Raw genomic sequence first — 22,443 nt, forward strand, 5'->3', positions numbered from 1 at the left:
GATGTGTTTTTAGGAGTGCAGCTATATTTTGCTTGGCACCAACACACACACTGTTTTCACAGTATTTCTACAGGTGCTGGTAATGCACAGAAACACACCAATGCATTGTTTTTCAGGTGATTTAGGACTGAAGTAAAGCGCACAGGTTTGACTGTGAATTATCAAGTAACACAAGTCATTACTGTACTTTCTCAGGGGCCCTCCATGAAGCCACTCGGGGCCCCACAGACGCAGGGGGAGGCGTTTGTGGGCGCATGTTACTTCATATACCCGTGAGACGACCTGAAGTCCAGCGGGAGGAGCAGATTTTTGTGTGTGAAGCTTGTGACACCCACAGGGAGCAGGAGAATGTCTCGAGGAGAGCTGGGATCTGTGCTGCTGCTGCAGTCAGGACTGCTGTTGCTCAACTGTGGTGAAACTGCCCGGTCACTGCGCCTGCAGCAGACAATGCCTCCTGTATTTGCACCTTCCCACCTACCCACCCTCTCTGCACCCCTCACACAGTGCCATATGGAGTCTTACTGAGTTCTTTAGAAACTGGAGGAGTGGACTCTGGCAGCAGGCAGGACTGTGTGATTCAACTTTTGGGAAATGAAACTCTGTTGGGAATAGGGAGGAGGCTGCAAAAGGTCCAACGAATTTGGGGGGAGTGACTCGGTTGGAGGGGGTGGCGGTGGTTTGGGGGTATAAACAGCAAGCCACTGCCACCGCCCCCTCCGTTTGAGCGACTTTGTGCCCTGCACATCCCTCTCTCTCTCCCTCTCCCCCTCTCTCTCTCTCTCTCTCTCTCTCTCTCTGAGTCCGGCCCGCAGTGAGGGTAGCAGGCAGGAAGTGCGTCCTTCTCCTCTGGTGCAGTCCGGTTCGCTCGTGTGGTCCCGCTGCGTGCAAAAGCACCGGCTCTGCTCAGTCTGCAGACATGACACCTGCCCTCCACGTCTGTGCCGTCATCTTCGCCTCAGCGCTCCTGCAAACTGCGACACCAGCCCTCCTCAATGACACGTAAGTAAAACAAGTTTGTGATGAAGCTGCTGCATCTCACGTTGTCTGCAGAAAGAAAAAAAGTTTTGGTTTGTGCGTCACTCCAGAGGACGCCAAGTGCACGCGCCAGTCTTTGCAGGAGGAGCAGCTGCACGTGATTGAGTTAGCAAAAAGTTGCAATGGTTTTTTTTTGTTGTTTGTTTGTTTGTTTGTTGTTGGGTTTTTTTAATCAATTCATGTTGTAACTTACTGTGGTGTGTGAGTATGACATCGTCTCACCGTGAGCCAAAAAGTCGAGTGGTCGGCCTCAGGATACTGTTACGCAATAGAGAAGATGTACCACCAGTGTGTGTGTGTGTGTGTGTGTGTGTGTGATAAAATAATCTGGACAAAGTAAAACAGTGAGAGATGATTGAACCAAAGTGTTTTAAAGGATTCACCAGATGTTTTGGTTTTTATCAAGATCAAAAACAAAAAGTTCACTGTCTCAGGATATTGATTTCCATTCTGATCTTTGTTTTTCACTCCTGTGTGTTATCTGCTCTGTGGTCATCATGTCTCAAATGCCTTTCATAGTTTAGTATCAGAGTCTAATGACTTTTCATCATCGTGCAACTTCCTCTCTGGCAGAAACAGCATCAATATGCTCAACAGCACCACCTCCCAAAACTCAATTAAATGTGTCCTTTATTTCTCATTGGCAGCAGCAGATCCCGAACCAGCCAACCAAATACTGATCTGCACGCCTTTTTTAAAGAAAGTACAAACAACACATTGACTTCATTCAAAATCTCACATAAGTATTAATCTCAAACTTGACCTCTGAATCAAAAGTAAAGTTCTGTGAGTGATATTTTACAAATGCAGTAGAAGTATAACGGAGCATGAAGTGCTCAAATGTTAAAGGAAAGTACAAAATTAAAAGTTGTACTTTGTATTTTTGCACGTTTAAACCTGCAGTGACTGTTATTGGCCTTTTGGGGGCAGCACAACACAGTTTTGACATATTACGACTTTTCAAGTTGATGTGTTCGCACCATAGACTGTAAATAAAGATGGACGTAGCCTCCGTGACATCACCCGCAGGTTTCTGAGGAGCGGTTTTGAAGCTCAGAGTGAGCCGCCCCACCGTCGCCATTTTGGCAGTGCCTGACTCCGCCCCTAACCTCTGGCTAATCCAAAAATGGGCAAAGAGGAGGGGCGTGTGTGGAGGCCAGACTTATGTATTATGCAGACCTTTAAGTCTTAATAAAATGTAAACAGGTGAGTTATATAAACAGGTGTCATGAAGGAGGAAATCAGCTCTAGAGAGCAAAACTGTTTTTGTACCAGGCTGTGAACATGTTTATTTCTGCTGTAAAGTTGGACATTTTAACATGGGAGTCTATGGGGACTGACTCACTGTTGGAGCCAGACTCTAGTGGCCATTAGAGGAACTGCAGTTTTTAGCACTTCAGTGTCGGCTTCATTTTTCAGCCCTTTATGTTTCCGCTTGGTTAGCACACAGTTTTCTATTTATATCTAACAGAGCAACATTATTTATGTGTCGTTGTGTTTGCAGAGGAGAGATTAATTAAAGTCCAATGTTCTCTCCTTTTATCTCTGTGTTTAACTGCTAACATTAGCCGCTAACATCATGTTCCTTTTTCTACCTACAGTATTTATGCAGTGACTGTGAGCTCCCGCTTGACGGGGGGTAAACAGGAGACCCTGTGTGCCCAGATCCACGGCCCCACAGAGCCCGTCTCTCTGACTGTCCTCCTCGAGGTGAACTCTGGCACCACCATCGTTCTAGCGGAGGCCGTCAAGCAGGACTTTTACCGCTGCGTCGACTTCCAGGTCTGACTCAACATTATGCACACACAGTTTGGCAGCTTGCACGAGAATGTGATATTTCCGTCTGTTTGCTTTATGGTTTTCCAGTGCCAGTGAGGTAGAGTAGAGCAGAACAAATATTTTCTATGTTCAGTGGTTAGATGCATCTGTGAGGTTTCCAGGCATAGTGCGTTTTTTCTCTCCTCGTCCCGTAGCCCTCCATTAAACTAATGGCACAAATCCTGGCGTCATTATGTACCTAATTATCCAGCCGGCGCCATGACTGAGGCTGTCAACGCCAATGGCTCTCTGTAAATTACTGCTCTGGTTTCTGTCACAGCGTTGGGCGCTGTTATGCAACTTAGAGGCCTTGCTACATATTGATGCGAAACGACCCGACAACCCCAATCAGCTCTATGACAATAGCACTTAGTTTCACTTGGTTCCCCAGTGTTTGGCCCTGCCGCAGGCCTGGTCTGGAATTTGTTTATCTGCCACTAAACAAAGGCTGCTTTCTGCCAGAGGCTAGCTATGTACCTGCATTCCTCTGGAAAACATCCTCTGCCCCCTACTCTCAGTCTCACAACACACACACACACACACACACACACACACACACACGCATACTAAAAAAAAAAAAAAAAAAAAAAACACCCCTTGCAAATTTTGGAAGTGGTTCCAGCCTCTGTTATGTAATGGCAGCTCTATTAGTAAGTGAAAACATATGCTATACAAGGATGACAGCATTTCATAATTAACCTCATGTAGTGGAGGGGGTCTGTTATTGCTCAATATCAGACGATTTCAGATGGATTTGCTTCCAAGCAGTTGTTCTATAACATTATAGTCGACAGATGTTTCGCAGGAAACACACTCCAAAGGAGGACAATGAGAAAAAAAGTGCTTGTCAGCTGGGCACAAATTCTGGTTCTGCATTAAAACAAAATTTAAAAGTCCTCCCTTCCTTCCTTCCTCTCCTCCTGGACATTCAAATAACCCGTGGTCCCGGTCCTGTCCGACAGATGTGATGTGTTTTCTGATACTGCAGGTCCCTACGGTGCGCAGCAGACTGGTGGCAAACATTAATGTCACAGTTCAGGGTGAGAGCGCCTTGATGAGCAAGAAGACCAAGGTTGTCATTGAGCCTCCTGGTTTTATGCACATCATTCAGACTGACAAACCCATCTACAAACCTGGACAGACCGGTAGGTGTCCTAATGCTCATCAGTAACACTCTGGTACTGCTCTTAAATAGCGCTTCATACACACTCATACATACTCAGGAGCGATTCAGGGTTCAGTATCTTACCCACTTTGACATGCGGACTGGAGGAACCGGGGATCGAACCACCGACCTCCTGATCGGCGGACGAGCCGCTCCACCTCCTGAGCCACAAGCCTCATAGTTTTAGAGTACGCTGCGATTCGGTGATACTCTGCTGCAGTTGTGTTGTTCATCTAGCGCACATTATTCTCTCTGCACTGCTTAGCAATTCAGCTGCACTCGCACAAATGTGGACTACTTTATGATATCTGCATAATGCTGAGCCACTCGTTGACAACTTCAGGAACTACGTCTATGTTCAGCACACAGAAGAACGGCTGTTCCTCAACAGTTCTTGGGGAGGTTGTTTGGATTTTTCCTAAAGAAAAAGTGCTTTGAGTAGGTTTTTTTTTTTTCCCCCCTTAATTTTTGCAACGTGTTTGGAACCATTAATATGTTATTGCTGAATTAATATAACCTTGTAAAAAGTTTGAGATACTGGTTCAGCCGACTTATCGTCTCTTTCTTACACCAGTCATATTTTTAGGATTGGTATTTCCTAACGTCCCATAATGCACCTCAATAGCAGCCGTTATTAGACCACTTGGTAAACACCTGCTTCTTTCAAACTCAATGTCCCAGAAGCCCAATCTGAAATAACCCTGATGACATCATCCTTGTGATCATCCTTAAAAATCAAATGGATAATCCAATCAATTAGACACATTAAAACCGACTTGGTTATTTCTACTAAACCTTTGACAACAGTTGGTTAAAATGTCTTCTGTGGCTCTGGAGGAACGTTGTCGAGCCTCAGGAAAAAACAAAACCTTGATGACGTCATAGTGATGATGTCATGGTGATGTCAATAGGGTTGCCTTGGCTTGAGTTTGGAGAAAGCCTGTAGTTAAACTGGGGGCATGGAGTTTGAAAGATGTGGATGTTTAACAGGAATCTTATATGCTTTTGATTTGCATTATGGGAAATGTGGTCCAGTGTCTTTGGCGAATTATGATGCGTCTACACGGAAAGCATTTCAGCCGTGTTCGTCATTCGTGACTAATGGAACAGATACACGACCTGAAGCATATTTTTTTACACTTCAAGTTTATTTTCCTGTGTTTTTTTTTTGTTTGTTTGTTTGTTTGTTTTTTTCAATACTGTACCTGAACGCATCCTGCGTCGACCCAGATGGAGCAACGTAGCTGCTGCTGCTCTGCTAGCATCATGTTCATGCTAACCCTTCTGTAGACACGGTGTTACCCATACTCGGGGCTAATATCAGGATATTTTGGCCTCTGCTGCTTCAGTTTGAATCATTTCTTCTCTTTTATTAAATTAGACCTTGTTTCTCATTAACCAAAGACTGGTGATAAATACCTTTTTTTTGATTTTTTTTATTTGTTCCTTACACCATCTGCTATCTCCAGAAACACTGTCCTATAGCAAACCAGCAGATTTCCCTCGAATCCCATCTGCTAGCGCTCAATTGAAAATGCAGTATATTGAAGGATTTCATTCTGTTTATTAGCTTCATTTCTTTGCTGTTTCACTATATCATTTATTTCTGTACATGTTTTACATTATGTTTTTTTTTTTCCTCTTTTTCTTTTTCTTTAAAGTCCAGTTTCGAATCGTCTCCCTGGATGCCAACTTCATCCCCGTAGCTCGAGTGGTAGGTTTTTATTTATCTTCTCCAATATCATGTGACACCGTGTGATGTATGTAATAATTCCAACCAGTGAACTTTGTAATCTGTGCGTGCTTTCCACTAAGCAGTCGGTGAATGTGAAGAGTGAGGTCTATTTTGGTTCAGGAGAGTGGGAGGTGAAAGGAGGGCTGTTTGTTGATTTTGAAGACAGCGTGGGTGTGAAGCGCTGTGTGGAGTAGTGTGATAAACATGCTGTCAGAGTTCATTTGGCACACACTGCATTTGACCCAAACATCTGAATCAATATGGGCTCAAGGCCTTTTCCGTTTGTGATGAGAGGCTGAAAACACAACTGCGTGCATTGACTATGAAATCCATTCAAATATCATACGATGAAGGTAGTTCGCTGGAAAGTGGTAAATCCCATCAGGTACAAAGAAGATTTCAAATGGTCTCAACATTAAAGCTGTAAGATATGAAATCTAAATGTTTTCACACAGATGGTATGACACTTAATCCATCTGCTTGTTTTGACACTTCGTCTGAGCTACATGAATGAAATATTTGAACCCAGTATGTTTGTTTTTTTTATAGCTGCAAAATTATCTAAGGTCTCTTGCATCATTTTATATAAACATTTACTGACACAAATACTCATGTAAGTAGTTATTTAACTACCCTGCTCTTCCTGTGCATTAAAAGTTGCTGCTATGCTTCTGTGAATTACCTGTAGATCAAAACCACTATTATACTCCACTATCAACAGATATACCGACACATAGAAGAATGTTTCACAAACGTTCCCATTAACTCAAATGTCATTTAGTGTAAATTGTGCAAATATGACATTAATTTTTTTGGTTGTTTCTTTTTTTTTTCAGTACAAAGTGGTGGAACTCCAGGTAAGACTTTTATATTTATAAACATATACACTCGAGAGTTATTTGATCAAATTGTTCATGGATTTAATTGATCACTCAAAAGTGGGTGTGACTGAACCTTTTACAGAAGAAAAGACAAAGATTTTCATTTATATTGTAGAAATACACAAATATGACTTTTGACTTAGACACAGAAACCAAGAATAACATAATTTACAGCTTAGAAATGCAATATTTATTTAAAAATGAATAGGATACTTAAAAGTATTCATGCACATAATTGTTTTATTTACAATGTGCTATTTTGAGAACATTTTAAAATCCATTTCGTGCTGGATTTTAAAATGTTTGACTTTGGTGATATACAGTGATATCATTACAAACTGATATTAACTAATCAAGGTACATTGAGATGAATAGGCTGAAATCTGATACTAGACTGCACCACTTTTCAATATAATTGTAATTTTTTCTTCACAGAAATTTTGTGCCATCTGCATAATTTGATATAATAATCACATGACAGTATTACACCTAGGGGCTTTAATATTAATATAATGCAGAATGGAGCAGCCGCCAACAAATGTGCGTCTTTCTTTACCGTTTTTGTAGGATCCCAATTCAAATCGCATTGCCCAGTGGTTGGAGAAGTCCATCGATGGCGGCATCCTTGATCTTTCCCACCCCATGATTCCCGAGGCGGCACAAGGAACCTACATCATCTCTGCCTCAACAGACAAAGGAGAGCAGATCTCCCACAGCTTTGACATCAAGGAATACGGTCTCCTGCAGTTTCATACTAAACAAATTTAACCATGACTCGCATTTATCAGAATAATGACTTTAATTTATGTAAGGTTTTTTTCCACAGCAAGATTTTTGACTCTGTTTCTTTTGTTTTAGTTTTACCAAAGTATGAGGTGAAGGTTCACCTGCCCAGTGTGATAACCATCCTGGACCAAGAGGCGACGCTAAAGATCTGTGGAAAGTGAGTGTCGCACTTAAAACAAACAGAGGTTAACAATGGCACTGATGTCTAGCGTAGACGACATCAGATATCACACGTAGCCAATTTAATTCTCCCCATTTTTTGTACAAGGAAACATAAATTGTAATGATTCTGCAGCCATTGTTTATATTTTCCTATTTTCTTAAGAGGATAAAACCTTTTTTTAGGAAACTGTGTCTAAGCTTCAAGTCTTTTGAGTGGGTGTTTCCCATGGCAGTGGTTCAGCAGCAACACAGCTAGGATATCAATTTCCATGGTGTGCTAATTACTGAGAACGTCACACTGTATTTAGCTACGTTGGTAGAAGACGTGTTGTCCATTTTTCAACAAGCCCACGCAGCATTAGCTGTCAACAGTTGATTTAAACTGTTTTAAATTTAGAAAACCTATTGTACTGTTAAGTTTGTATTCTACTTGGAAATAAGAAGCTAGCAAGCTAGGCTAACTAGCTTTCACTATTTGAACGTTGATTCCCACCAGCAGCTCCAGAACACTCAGTGTTGTGGTTTTGCTAGCTTTATCTGTCTCTCTTTTATGGGTCTATTTGTAGTTACAACCTTAGACCGTGTCTAAAGATGGACGTAGGCTCAGAGTGGGCGCCATCTTGGCAGTGCCTGACTCCACCTGACTCAGCTAATCTAAAAATAGGCAAAAATGTTCTTTCGTGCATGTCAGTTTAATAACTATCGCAAGCATAAGCTCCCATTAGCATCGTTAGCACAGCTGGGCGTCTCGAAGGCAAACACAAGGCTAATTCATTTGCTGGCTAATTGGCTAGTCAATTAGGTAAGCTAACAAGCTACATGTGGTTAGCGCATTATTGCTAACACATAAATACTAGCACTTCAGTTTAATGCCTTTTTAAGATGTCGTCCACATCTGGATCGAAGAATATCATGTTGTTCGCTGCTTTCTCATTCCACGCTTTGCTATGGGAACATATTAACCTAAAATCATTGAACTCGACTAAACACCTGCCTTCACCTGTGTTCTTGTGGTGTTTCCTGCAGATACACCTACGGCAAACCAGTTATTGGTTCAGTCAAGGCGGTGTTTTGTAGAAACGCCATCCGGTTTTACTGGTATTCACTTACCCAAGAAAATGATCTCTGCAAGACTTACCTGCTGACCGTGAGTATTCCACATGAAAGAAATGTGACTTGCTCGCTAATTATTTGTATTAATTTACTATGAATTTCATCCTCGTTATTATCTTCCAGACGGATAAAACTGGTTGTGCTTCACAAATTATGAACATGACCGAGTTCTCCCTCAACAAGAGCATGTACGATGACAGTTTTGATGTGAACGCTGAAATAGAAGAGTATGGCACAGGTAGGTCGACCGGATGCCAGATACTGATCGTTGAGCGATCAGCAGCAGTTTCTGATGAGCTGTGATCTCTTTGTTTATTACCATCCAGGGGTCGTTCTCAAAGGCAGCGGGCGGACCAGCTTCAGCAGCCACATCAGAACCGTCACCTTCGAGGACGTACCTGCAGCGTACAAACCTGGCATTCCCTTTGAGGGGAAGGTAATCAGTGCGGGAGCTATAACCCACTGTCATGCTATCCATGCTATAGTGGCGTGGTTCACGTCGTGTTCAATGTCAGTCGGTTGCCTCACTACTTAAAAAATATATCAACAAATATTGGACTGACTCCCGTAACGTTCAGGGTCTCCACAGGATGAATCCTATTGATTGTTGTGATCTCATGACTTGAGTTCAAGCTTGCTGATTGAATGTTTCTCCCTGAAATGCTTTGGTTTACGGTTTAGTGGGAGCGTTTCATGGTCATCCAGGTCATCTGTGAAGAAAAGCAACAGGACTAAAAATAGCTCTATGAAATAATGTGTGGTTATTTAGGGTCCCCAGAAGATGAATCCTTGTGTTTTTGGCGACAATTAACTTTAATTCCAGCGCCACCAGCACATCAAAATTTATTCTTAACAACACCTATAACAAGGTAGTTTGACAGTTTAGTCAGATAACCATGATATTTGCTGTGAATAATCGTTGTCCCCAGAGGTTGATTTTAATAACTTAAACGGCCCTACTTCGAGTGTTGCCAACGGGGCAATTTTACAGTTGTGCATATGAAATATCAAGATCAGTATTTATATCAATAACAGACAGACAGACAAAACTGATTGCTTCAGTGCTCCCCAGAGGATGAACCCTTCAAATATCAGACGCTTTATTAGCTTTTCCTCTTGTGCCACCTTCAGGCCTTTGTCACCTTTGCACTTAAGATGTCTCACGCAAAAACAAACCCTTTTAGCCTCAAACCTAATGACGACCTTGATGTGTTCATACATCTTGAAAGTGTGCTGTCGGTTAGCTTCTACCTTCTGACTTGTCTGCAGGTGAAAGTGGTCGGTCCAGACAATAAACCTGTCGTCAACGAGCCAGTGTACCTGTTTGCTGGCGAGTCACAAAACGCGACCCTCACTACGAACAGCTTTGGCATGGCTTCGTTTTCTCTGGACACCTCCCTCTGGAAGGACTCTGTGAATCTGAAGGTTAGTTACTGCTCTTATTCTGCGGCGCCCCCCCCCCCCGGGACCTGTTTATTTCAGTACAGTCAATTCATTAACTGCCAGTTCAGTATCAATTTTAAAATCAATATCTAATTAAAGAAACTTTCATCATATCCATCGTGTGGCCCACACAGGTCTATATTCCTAATTAAGAAAAAAACAAGTTGGTTGAGAATTGGTTGATAGGTTGATAACGGAGTGTGAATTTGACCTTTGACCTCTCGCTGTCATGCCAACAGGCGAGCTCAAAAAAGACGGACGAGAATGAACCGTACGTGCCCAATGTGCGCAGACCAGAGTACAGGTCGGCCCACCACCACGTCACGGCGTTTTACTCCAAGAGCAGCAGTTTTCTGAAGCTCATGCAGGTGAGCGGGAAGATCTCCTGTGACGAAGACGCAACCGTGCGCGCTCAGTACATCATCCAGGGGGAGGAGCTAAACAAGGGCCAGGAAGTCCTCGACTTCTTCTACCTGGTATGTGTCACGGTTTATGAGCTCCATCTTGTGCCTCGCTCCAGTTGTGAGTGAGAAAATGAGACGATATCCTGTTTGATTATTTACATGTTTACAAATTTATGGGAAAGCTTTTGTTTATAATATGCTCTTAACTGGAACTGATGTTTGTGTTTAATTGAAATGTAATTAAATCAATCCATTGACTGTAGAAAACAGGTGATCCTAATTGTGTCCTGTTTACACTGGGTGTGTAAAATGGATTCCAAATGGATTTCCCCTTCTTTTTTTTTCATATTTAAACTGCACATTGATAATTTCGCGTGTCTGTGTTTGCCTTTCTTTGTAGGTGATGTCCAGAGGGGGAATTGTGCAGCACGGTCGTGTCCCAGTGAATGTTAAAGCAGGATCAGGTACAAGCTGATGATATATGATAATAAATAATAATTTACAGTGGCTGTGTTCACAGTAACGATGTCGTCAATCTCACATATACAGTCAGCTGAAAATAGTCCCCAACAAATACACAATTTACTCCTGATTAAATGATCTGTGGTAGAATCTACAGCTGTTACTGAGCCCATATATTTGTGACTCATTTTTAAAGAGGTTAAAATCAGTGTTTTGTAACAGTTTAAAAGATGATGTTATGTCACGAATGGTCTGGGAAAGTATATTATATGTGTTTTTACGTTTGATGTTTTGATGTTTATGTTAAACTGTCGCGCGTCACATTTCTTTTCTCTCTGTGTTTCATGCTTCAGTCAACAAAGGAGAGCTGACCATATCGCTCCGACAGGTGACAGACCTGTCACCTTTTGCCCAGGTGGTGGTTTACACTGTGATGCCCAGTGGAGAGGCGGTGGCCGACAGCCAGGACTTCCCCGTCCAGCTCTGCCTCAATAACAAGGTCAGTTATTAAATCAATCCAAGACTTCAAAGCGTCTTTTTGACGTACGATGAAATACGAAAACACGTTAAAATTATTTTATACAGGAGGATAAACGTCAACTAATCAGCTCCCAAACCGTCTCTCTGCCTTGTCGTTTCCTGCGCAGGTGTCTCTGAAGTTCTCCTCCGTCCAAAACCTTCCAGCAGAGAAGACCACGCTGAGTCTCCAGGCTCAGCCACGCTCCATCTGTTCCATCAGAGCCATCGACCAGAGCGTCCTCCTGCTGCGGTCGGAGCAGGAACTCACCGTCGACTACGTACGACACCCGTCCTCTTTTACCCCGCGTTTAACATCCTAACACACACAGCGTGACGTGGCGTTTGCATTTCAAACGGCGTTAATGCCTTGATTTCAGAGATGGGCAAAAGTGGGAATGATAATTTACCCACAAAACACAGCGTGAACGGACATTAAGCTCATGTTTAATGTCATTTGCAAAGATGTGTTCATTGTTTTCCCGCTCCACATAGACAACCTCAGGCCACATGGATTCACCTGTTGTAGGCTTCTTTTCTCTTTTTTTATCTGCACTTTATTTCTCTTCAGACCCAGTGAATCCTCAGTTTCTCATATCTGAAGATGCACACTGACCAACAGAATGAAAACTGAATTTCTCACTGAATGTAACTCACTCACAGCTGATAGATTGAGTGTTGGTGTTTGTGTTTAGGTCATTAGTCTTTGCAGCCTCTCAAACAGCATTTAGACCAGATTGGTTCACGACAATAACGTTTTATTGCAGCTAATTTGCTCGAGAGTAGACGTGACTCCGAGCTGCTGCAGGTCTTGAAACACTTTTCAGTATTCACATCATCATTGCGTGGACCTCCATCACTCAGTGTGCTGACGTGCCCTCATGTTGTCTCGTGTGTGTTTGTGCAGGTGTACAGCCAGCTGCCTTTACAGAAGCTGTCGGGATACTCCTACGAGGTCGAGGACTCGGAGCCGTATCCCTGCTTCCCTCTGCCGGTGCCGGAGCCGGAGATCGAGCTCGAGCTCGAACCCGTACCAGAACCGGAACCGGAGCTGGAGCCGGAGCCGGAGATCGTGCCTGACGCGCAGGCGGCCCGTCGAGCGGCGCGCTCAATCTACTTTGGGCCCAACAATCTGAAGAATGACGTCTACAGCATCTTTAAAGTAGACAATCGGGTCGTTTTGATTGGCCATTAAAGAACAGGCTCATTATAAGGAAAAATAATGATCTGTCTATTAATCAATCTTTATTTCTGTCTGTTGACCTCTAGTTCTTTCTCTACCTCACTATTTGTGTCTCTATTTTTCTCTTTCATTATCTGTATTTCCCCCTTTTTTCTATTTCTTTCTCATTTCTCCATTTACCTCCTTCCCTCTCTCTACTTTTTCTCTCTGTTTAACTCTTTCTGTCTTTCTCTCTCTATCTACATCTGTCTCTTTGTATCTCCCTCCATCACTTCCTGTCTCTTTTTTTATTTCCATCTTTGTCTAATAACCCAGGGAGATAGACAGATATGAATTAAAGCAGTTTGCATGAGGTGTAGCACTGTGTTCTGTTTTAACCTGTGTGTTCGTCAGTGCTGATTAAATCATAAACGGTTTATGACTTAACAATCTCTCGTTTGGTTTTACCATCTCTCTCTCTCTCTTTCTCTCTTGTAGGAAATTGGGATCAAAATTGTGACCAACTCTGACGTGAAAAAACCGTATGACTGCCGTGACAGGGGATACGATCGATTATATTATGACATGGGTATGTTTTTTATAGTACACCACTTGTGTTTTCCATTGACTGTCCATTGATGCTGGTTCCAGAACAAGAAACTCCCATTATACTGTTAACTAGAGTATGCCGAGCTAGATGAGGGGCTCATCATGTTAGCTGCGGAGGAAACAGCTGGAGATCCACCACCTCCACAGCCCAAGGCCAAGACTATTAGAACATACTTCCCTGAGACCTGGATCTGGGAGCTGGTTTCTCTTGGGTAAGTTTTAGTTCTGTGATTTAAAATTTTTTTTTTTTTTTTTTTTCTTTTCCTTCTTTCTTTCTTTTTTTTTTTTTTTTTTTTTTTTTTTTTTTTTATCCATGTGTTCCTAGATCGCGTAGACTCTCCCGTTCCCATGGCCTTCAACATGATGCCACAGAGTTCAGGTGGTGTGCTGAAAGGTAAAGATGAGGAGAAGAAGGAAATCGTCAGGACATTCTTCCCTGAGACCTGGATCTGGGACCTAGTTACTGTGGGGTAATAATGATATATCCTCTGAAAAGGATATACACATTCTTCCTTCTTTCAGACGTGTCCGAAGTTTCATTTGTCTTTCTTTTTTCTTTTCGATTTTGAATTGATTAACTGTTTAGTCTTTTTTAAAAATGTTGAAAATATTGACAATGTTAACCGCAGTTTTCCAGCGGCCTGTGTGTGTGTGTGCTTAAGCTAACAACACAAAATCAATGATAATCTTTCATTTCTTTATTGAACACAACCATTAAACATCCACTGTGCAGGTGGAAAAAGTAAGTGAACCCTCTGATTTAATAGAAGCAGGTGAACCGCGAGTGTTAGAGCGAGCGCACCTATTCGAAGAGCCGGTGACCTTGATTTCCCCCGTGCCGTAGCGCCGACCTTGAGACTCGGGGGAAGGTGTAGGGCAGTGGATTGTTGGCCACACCCACTATAAATCAAACTGTGATTGGTTTAATTCACCTGCCACTTTCTAAACAAACGCACAGCTGTGGGGATTTCAGGTCTTCTGTCCTGGTTATGAAATCAACAAACAAGTAAACCAACTAAGCTTTTCTTTGCCTGGAAACAACAAACACAGAAAAATCTGATTGGATAAGATTAGAATTAGAAGAGAATAATTATTAAATGAAAGAGATTGATTGAATATAACGTTTATAATGCTGATATGTTTGGCTTACTCTGGTTCCCCACTGGTAGCCAGCATTAAGCAAATCAATGATTCTTCTGAGATCGTTTTTGTGAAGCATGGGTGACATCAGCAGATGTTTCGTCTGCATATAAAAACTCAAAATGTCCAAGTTAAAGTTTCTCTAACCCAAACCTTCAATCTGGATTCACTGACTGGACTCCAGGTCTGATAACTCCTCACACCAGTTAGCTTTGGTTGATGTCATTTAGTCGAGGGGTTCATGTACTTTTTCCAGCCTGAACTTGTTTGAATGATGTTTTCAATATGAACGAGACCAATACAATGATTTGTGAGTTATTAGTTAAACTAGATTGTGTTTGTTCTTTATTGGATGAAGATCTGACGACGTAACACACGACTTATACATAAATTACATTAATTCCAAAAGGCTCACTTAGTTTTTCTTGCCGCTGTTATGTGTCACATTCTGATACAAATGTTAGGTCCAGGTTCATTAATGGATTTGTGTAACATCACATATTTGCCATTGGAAACCAGTTCTAACTCCTGCAGGAAGTACTGTGTTGTACAGGAGCCCATCGCTCACAGTAAGAAGCTAATTGGCAAAAAAAAAAAAAAAAACTTTCAGGGCCTTTAAATGTTGGTTTGACTGTTAATACACGTCTCACGTTTTGGCCACATGATGTAACATGAGGAGCCACGGTGGCAGCGTGGTTTTAGGGATGTTTCCAATAGTTTTGGAGATATTTCAGACTAGAGCCGACATTTATTTATTCTTCTTTTCTCTGACTTGCAACCATTAGGTCACATTCTCATTATACGATGTAAAACATAATATTTGTGAGGTTGGTTAGGTGATAGGTCCACCAATAAAATATCTCAACAACTACTGAATGGATGGATGGACTGTATGCATGAAATTTCATACGGACATTCATTGTTCCCAGACAAAGCATCCAAATGGTTTTATTGATCTCCTAACTTTTCCTTTAGCACCAAGATGAAATTAACGTTTGTGTGTTTTTGACTTAATATCTCTACAACTACTGGATGTTTTGTCAGGAAATTGGTAGAGACATTCATGTCCCTTGGTCCAGCATGCTAACATGCTAAATTGGTAAACATTATACCTGCTTAAAGGTCCCATCTATTCTAAAGGTATCTGTCCATGTGTAGTGTGATTATAGATCAGCTCTAGTTTCTATATTAATACTGTGAAAGTATCAAAGCCTCAGTCCACAGAGAAACAGACACAGCCTGTATTCAGAAACTGAGCCTTAAAACCAGCCGTCAGGACTTCTGGAACTTTGTGATGTCACAACAAAGCAGTCACCAAGCCCCGCCCACCTGGACCCACCATCCAAACCTTTGAATGATCTGGTTTCTCTGAGATTCTTACCTGAAATCTGCTATATTTTTATTGGATCACTCAGAAAACAGTCAGCCAATCAGAAGAGAGGCTTAGAGCCTCCTCTCTTCTGATTGGCTCACCGACCTGTTGTTACTAGAGCTCCAGAGAGAAGCCTGAGAGAGGAGAAGTAAAACTACACTGAGATGGATTTTCGTTCTTAAAACCACAAATATATTTTCTTATGGATCAACACTTCAAATAAAACACAAGGGAAGTATTAAATATGGGACCTTTAACATAGCACTGATGTTAGCATGTTAGCATTAGTGGACCTTGAGGTAAAATGTACAGCGTCACAGAGCTTCTAATGCGGCTGTAGAGTCGTCGTCCCCCCCCCCCCCCCCCAGGCCAAAACATAAGATATCTCATCACGTATGACACAGATTGTTAAGAGATTTTCTGAACACATTCATGTTTCCAGCCTCCGTGCTGCGTGAGGTTTTCAATGTGACTGCTTGTATGTTTGTACAGAGACAGTGGGTCAGTGGACGTGGAGAAGACAGTCCCTGACACCATCACTAAATGGGCTGCCGGAGCTTTCTGTGTCTCCTCTGTCGGCTTCGGCGTGTCGCCTAACGTTGGACTGATTGCCTTCCAGCCGTTCTTTGTCAGTCTCACTTTGCCCTACTCCGTCATCCGAGGGGAAGTCTTTACACTCAAAGCCACTGTCTTCAACTATCTCTCCAAATGCATTATGGTAAATATTTAAACGGAGATGACAGAAGGAATTAATTTAAACTCATTTACAGTTAAAAGTCTGCGTGTACGAGTAATTTGATGTTGTGGATGTGAGCTCGTCAAGATGAAATGAAAACATTATGATAATTAGAGACACAGATATTTTATTGCTGAGGATGTTTTGTTTTTGTTTTTTTTCCTGTCTGCAGGTGAAGGTGACACTGGCTGATTCAGACAGCTACACCTTCAGAGACTGTGATGGCTGCCAGTACAGTGTGTGTCTGTGTGGGGAGGAGAGCAGGACCTTCTCATGGATCGTGACTCCAACCGCCCTTGGTATTAATAGATAACTGACCAGAAATAACACAGACTCAGTCCCCTTCAATGTAGAAATAATAATATATACATTTCAAAATATAAATATTTTTTGACTGGGCGTCTGAACATGAACACGACTTAAATAATTTAATGGATGTCAGTTTTTTTGCATTTTTTTTCTGCCCATTTATACGGCTGCCCCCGAGAACTCAACGCACTGCAACTTAAGAAAACACGTTCAAATAGACAAATGAAAACATCTTTATCAGTTCGAAAACACATGGGCTGCAAATATTCAGAACACGACAACTGAAATGTTTCCAGGGGACAGTAAAAAGACTGGGACACACTTGCATGTATTATAAAACATCCATGTGCACTTTTAGTTTAATGCTCTTAACTTCAAGTATCACAAAGCATCGTATGAGTGCGTCCCGTTGTACATTTACTACATAACACACACTTTTATAAACCATTCATCTGAATTATTGTGATATTTTTGATGCAATTGCAGATGGAAACTACATTCACTCAAGTAGAGTTTTGAAGCACATGTACTTCCACAATACTCATAACATTTCCATTTTATGCATCTTTTTACTAATATTTAATACATATTTGTAGTAAAACATATTACTATTTACATTTATTTAGTACAAAGTGCATCACAGTCATCGAGTCAGCTTCAAATGAAGGCATGAGTAACGGTTTAAAGAACCTTTTTAATGTCTGAATACTCTTTTAGAGGCTTTTCAACCTGAGATAAAACAGTTAAAATTCATTCTCAGAGGGTTTAATTGTTTAATTTTTTATTGTCTGTACAAAATGTCACCTATAAATATAATATTGGTGCCCTCTTAAAATTGATTGAACACTGTCTCAGTCAGTCACAGCTCTGGTCTCCCTTCCTCCCTCATTACCACAGAGACATTTTCCAGTTATTATCTCCACCAATAATTTAATGCAGTTTTCACACCTTCAAGATTAAATACTGATGTCTGTTTCGTCCAATACAATCTTATTCACTTTGAGTGACAATGATTAGACAGAACAAGCTAATTAATCTCTATTAAGGGCGCTGACAGCTGTTGACTCTGCACTGCTGGAAGCAGAGAAAGGCGTCTGTCGCTGTAACGCTGCCTGGTCTGAAAGCAGAGGATTTCCATCAGCCTCCATCAGCCGGGATGGAGATGAGGCTCTCATGAATGTCAAATTGCACTCCTCTAACTCCCCCTTAGAGGAATGCTGACAATCACTTGTACTAACAAGTCAGGTAGTATCTCTGACGAAACACTCAGAAACCTCTCCCTCGGGGGGTGATCTGTACTTGTCCTCTGTGTGAAGGATTGTGGGCTGCGAAGGGGAGGAGGGGGGAGGTTGTGGGAGAACGAGCCGTATGGGAGAGAGGCTGTGTAATAAGGCAACAAATAGGGATTAATGAGGGCAAATAAGATAGGAAACAGGGGGAGGAAGTAAAACACGGGGAGGAGGGATGGAGGAAGAGGGAGGATAATGAGTTGGATTGAAGCTGTTTCGCCTCCGTATGCACAATGTGACTGTGTGACAGGGTTGCGGTGATCAATACACCCCTCCTTTCAGAATAAGAGCATGTTTGTGTGCACACAGGTAAGGTGGACCTGAAGGTCAGCGCTGAGGCCCTGAGGACTGATGTACTGTGTGGGAACGAGGTGGCCACCGTCCCCGACATGGGTCAGATCGACACAGTGATCCGCACCCTGCTGGTGGAGGTCAGTGACCGTCAGACATGACACTTCAGACGGGTGTAAAGAGGCGCAGCGACACTTACAGTAATCAGAGGAATATTATTAGACCGTGCTGAACGCCACGAGCCGAAACGCATCAGTTCTTCTCTAAACTACGAGTGTTACTTCGCCGTTTTGACCTGCATGCGCCTTGGAAGTGGGCGAGGTTGTACCGTCCTCTTGTTACTAATGTAACTGGGGTTCTATGAGTTTTCAGTGACCGCCAGAATTGGTCCCGTGTGACGTGAGCGACCTGATAAATGAAGCAGGCGCCCAGCGGGAGACTCCGACTGAAACTACATCAAGACTCTGAGTGACGGTGAGCGCTGGTGGTCCTCCAGGACTCATAGAACCATAGTTACATTAGTAACTTCGCAGCCCCAGGGAAGATGTTACAGGGAGAAATGACTGATGCCTGGATCTGCTCCTGTGACCTGGTGGTTCAGGTGCTGGATGTCTTGGTGCTGAGTAAAGATCTTAACCTGGCCCCTCCCCTCACACATACGATTATAGGATCACTGATACAAAAAGAAAAAGACAAACGTGATTCATATATAAACCCCTGAGTTTATTAAATACAGCTGAAGAGTCAAATATTTTTCTCAGTGATTGGTGGAGACCAAAACTGAGATCAAAGAGGGTAAATGTATGTTACACAAAGATGACCCCTAATGAGTTTTAACTCCACTTATTTACTCATTGACAATGTGTTCGCCATTTCAACTTTACAGGATGATAAATATGTTTTGTTCACAGCTTCTCCTGCCGCCACCAAAAAGCCAGAAAGTGAATTAATGCAACAGCAAAGTCAGACAAAGAAATGTCGACCTGTTATTTGTTGACTGATCATGTTGCGGTAGATCTCTTCAGAGGATGAAGCTGCAATTTGTTCCAGTCTGACTCGAGCTCATTTGTTCTTCTTAATTTCCTAAAACAAGGCGGCACTGTAGTTTTTAGCAAACACAAACGGGGGAATAATGCCTCTGTTGGGGACTATTTTCTGGGTTAATCTACAGTTGGTGCTGTGGTGAGTGTTTCTGGCAGTTCGACAGTGTGTTTATGGTCATGATGAAAAATTCACTTGGTGTCTTTTAATATGTTCTGCTCTGTGGTAGAGATACATCAGGCTTTGATTATTATTATTATTATTATTATGTTATTTAACAACATCATCATTTCCTTTGTGTCTCTCCTTCAGGCGGAGGGAACACCACAGATGGTCAGTCACAACGCCCTCCTCTGCCCATCAGGTGAGCGCTCACAGACAACCTGAGAGTCAGCAGCAGATACGCCGAGAGCCTCGGGGTGATCGGAGAGAAAACTAGGGCACTACAGAAATACATCTGTAAATGTCATCCTGTCACGGAGGCCTGTGCTTGTCGAATTGCACAAGAGGAGCAGTTTGGTTGCCATTTCTCTAGATACACATCGATTTTTTTAGTTACTGATTTTTATCCACCAAGAAAAACAATTTGTGTCTTAATTTGATGCTTTTTTGCTTTCAGAATAAGATAAAAAATATATATTTATTTAATTAAATGTTAGTATTTATTTATGCTTCTGTGAGTGAAATGACAGTGAATTGTCTCTTTGCTAAAATGTTTAATTATCACAACAACAGTAAATACTGATGGATGAAACATAACACAAATGATACTTTGATTGGTAATAAAACACCAGTGTTGTATCTTTATATTCGACATGTAAATATTCTGTTCTGTGAACTTTTACCAGAGAAAATAAGCTCATTCTCTTTACCTGTGTTTCATCAGAGGGGCCGGCGGAGAAGAAAATCTCTCTCCTGTTGCCTGAGATGTTTGTGGTCGGATCAGCCAGAGCCTCCGTCTCCGTCCTGGGTCAGTAACATAAAACGTCTTGTTGTTTTGTTTTTTTAATCAGGATATAGTGGAGTTTACTTCCACCCTGTCAAGTGTTTTTTAATCTCTCGTTTCGCTCCTGCAGGTGATCTGATGGGCCGGGCCATGAAGAACCTGGACAAGCTCCTGGCCATGCCGTACGGCTGCGGGGAGCAGAACATGGTGCTGTTCGCTCCCAACATCTTCATCCTCAACTACCTGAAGAGCACCGGTCAGCTGACCCAGGAGATCCAGGACAGGGCGACACGCTTCCTGGAGAGTGGTGAGACCCTCGGGACCGTCTCTAAATCAGCTATGATGTGTTGGGATGGGTCTGATGAACCGGTGTGTGACTCCCAACCAAAAAGATCAAGGATGCATCTCATGGTCCTGCTCTCCGTTTCATACTAGATCGCCAACGTGTACACTTTCTATTTTATTCTCCCTCTCTTTTACATTTAAAACTCTGTGTCATTTGATTGAATCTTATTCGTGGTAACACCAGTTCGCCAAAGTTTGGGTTTAACTGCTGTGACTGTGTCTGTCTGAATCTGACAGTGGATATTGTAGTAATTTCAACCTTTTATGGCAACTGAGAAAATAACTAGTTAAATGCTGAAGCAGGTGAGGAGGCATAATTATGAATAAAAATGATAATAAACTTTATTCGTATAACAACTTTCGTACAAGAAATGCAGGTCAAAGTACTTTACAACAAAGAGATTACCTGCACCAAGTGCTTCACATGAAAAGACATTAATGTAAAATGAAATGTATTATGTAAAATCTGACTGTGTGTGTGTGTGTTTGTGTTTGCAGGATATCAGAGAGAGCTCACCTACAAGCACGACGACGGTTCCTACAGCGCCTTCGGGAAGAGCGACGTGTCTGGAAACACCTGGTCAGTAAAAAAAAAAAAAAAAAATCCAGAATCTGAGTCAGCAACATGAAATAATGGTGATTGATGATTCTGCTGAGGATCAATACACGAGATAAAACTGTGACATTTCATATGAACAACAGGAACTGGTGATCAAAACCTTCACAATGATTTAACTAATATTAAAATATGTTTTGTCCTATATTTATACAGTTCACTTTATCTTTCATGACACTGTAGGTTCTTTAAATGCTGGTTCCTTTATTACAGGTCACATACATTTTAGTTTCATAAAAATCCAAAATACTAATAATTTATATACACAGAATAGGTTTGGTGTAAAGGAGGAAGCAGGTCTCTGTCTGTGTTCACAGCTAAGACACAATAAACACCAAAATAATAAAGAATCAGATCGTGGTTATAAAACATGGAAACGCTGCAGTTACTTTAAAACAGTTACTGAACATTCATCCAGAGCTTTGCTGATAAACCGAATATTTTCAGCTCAAATCTCACACTTCATTTGACGAGAGAATGAAAAATGACAAGTAGACACAGTGGGAGTTGGACACACACACACACACACACACACACACACACACACACACACACACACACACACACACACACACACTGTTGGCAGCAGCAAGCATCCTAATAATTTACTTTATGAGGAACCTGCCAGAAAATATTAATATTTTCATTTAATGGGCTTAAAGCGCAGTCCCTCGGGGGATTTAACAAACCCTCTGCTGTTTTTGAAAGGGTGCTGGGCAGTTTGGCAGTTGGTGTGTTTGTGTGTGGGTGTGTGTTTGTGGTTGGGAGAAACTAGGGCTCTCAAGTGTTCGATTACATTAGAAATCCATCAGGATATTTCACAGAACGCAGTGTTGGGGAAGTTTGAATAAAGTGTGAGCAGATAAACTAGTTTAGATGCACGTATCAGTATTTGTTCTATGGAGAATGGGTCAGAGACTGTGTGTTAACATGAACCCCCGAGACCTATCAGCCATCTCTGTGGTTCCCCTCACTGCTGCCAAACTGCACAGAGTTAGCGACTAGCTGAACGTTGTTCTTATTGCACAATCATCATACAGTCAGAAACAAATGATGGCTAATGTCTT

At 42.0% G+C, this 22,443-nt stretch overlaps 1 protein-coding gene across 2 annotated transcripts in view; it reads left to right on the top strand.

Moving 5' to 3' along the window:
- The first annotated feature begins 716 nt into the window (after positions 1-716).
- The window catches only part of LOC130167800 (alpha-2-macroglobulin), a 29,644-nt gene continuing 7,917 nt past the window's right edge, over positions 717-22,443 (top strand). Inside the window, exons 1-25 of one of the 2 annotated variants that reach the window (XM_056374295.1) lie at positions 717-999; positions 2,637-2,817; positions 3,842-3,998; positions 5,680-5,732; positions 6,590-6,610; positions 7,202-7,370; positions 7,493-7,577; positions 8,609-8,729; positions 8,819-8,933; positions 9,022-9,131; positions 9,965-10,120; positions 10,378-10,614; positions 10,943-11,006; positions 11,358-11,503; positions 11,652-11,801; positions 12,428-12,682; positions 13,181-13,271; positions 13,365-13,503; positions 16,296-16,521; positions 16,712-16,838; positions 18,447-18,568; positions 19,782-19,833; positions 20,356-20,439; positions 20,546-20,722; positions 21,259-21,340. In XM_056374295.1, coding sequence (XP_056230270.1) covers positions 917-999; positions 2,637-2,817; positions 3,842-3,998; positions 5,680-5,732; positions 6,590-6,610; positions 7,202-7,370; positions 7,493-7,577; positions 8,609-8,729; positions 8,819-8,933; positions 9,022-9,131; positions 9,965-10,120; positions 10,378-10,614; positions 10,943-11,006; positions 11,358-11,503; positions 11,652-11,801; positions 12,428-12,682; positions 13,181-13,271; positions 13,365-13,503; positions 16,296-16,521; positions 16,712-16,838; positions 18,447-18,568; positions 19,782-19,833; positions 20,356-20,439; positions 20,546-20,722; positions 21,259-21,340 — 3,203 coding nt within the window. In that variant the 5' untranslated portion in view covers positions 717-916. Of the gene's footprint in view, positions 1,000-2,636; positions 2,818-3,841; positions 3,999-5,679; positions 5,733-6,589; positions 6,611-7,201; positions 7,371-7,492; positions 7,578-8,608; positions 8,730-8,818; positions 8,934-9,021; positions 9,132-9,964; positions 10,121-10,377; positions 10,615-10,942; positions 11,007-11,357; positions 11,504-11,651; positions 11,802-12,427; positions 12,683-13,180; positions 13,272-13,364; positions 13,504-13,616; positions 13,762-16,295; positions 16,522-16,711; positions 16,839-18,446; positions 18,569-19,781; positions 19,834-20,355; positions 20,440-20,545; positions 20,723-21,258; positions 21,341-22,443 lie in introns of both variants that reach the window. The other variant, XM_056374294.1, reaches the window with a different exon arrangement.

This window comes from Seriola aureovittata, chromosome 4 (assembly GCF_021018895.1).
Source record: "Seriola aureovittata isolate HTS-2021-v1 ecotype China chromosome 4, ASM2101889v1, whole genome shotgun sequence".
Taxonomy (NCBI): Eukaryota; Metazoa; Chordata; class Actinopteri; order Carangiformes; family Carangidae; genus Seriola; species Seriola aureovittata.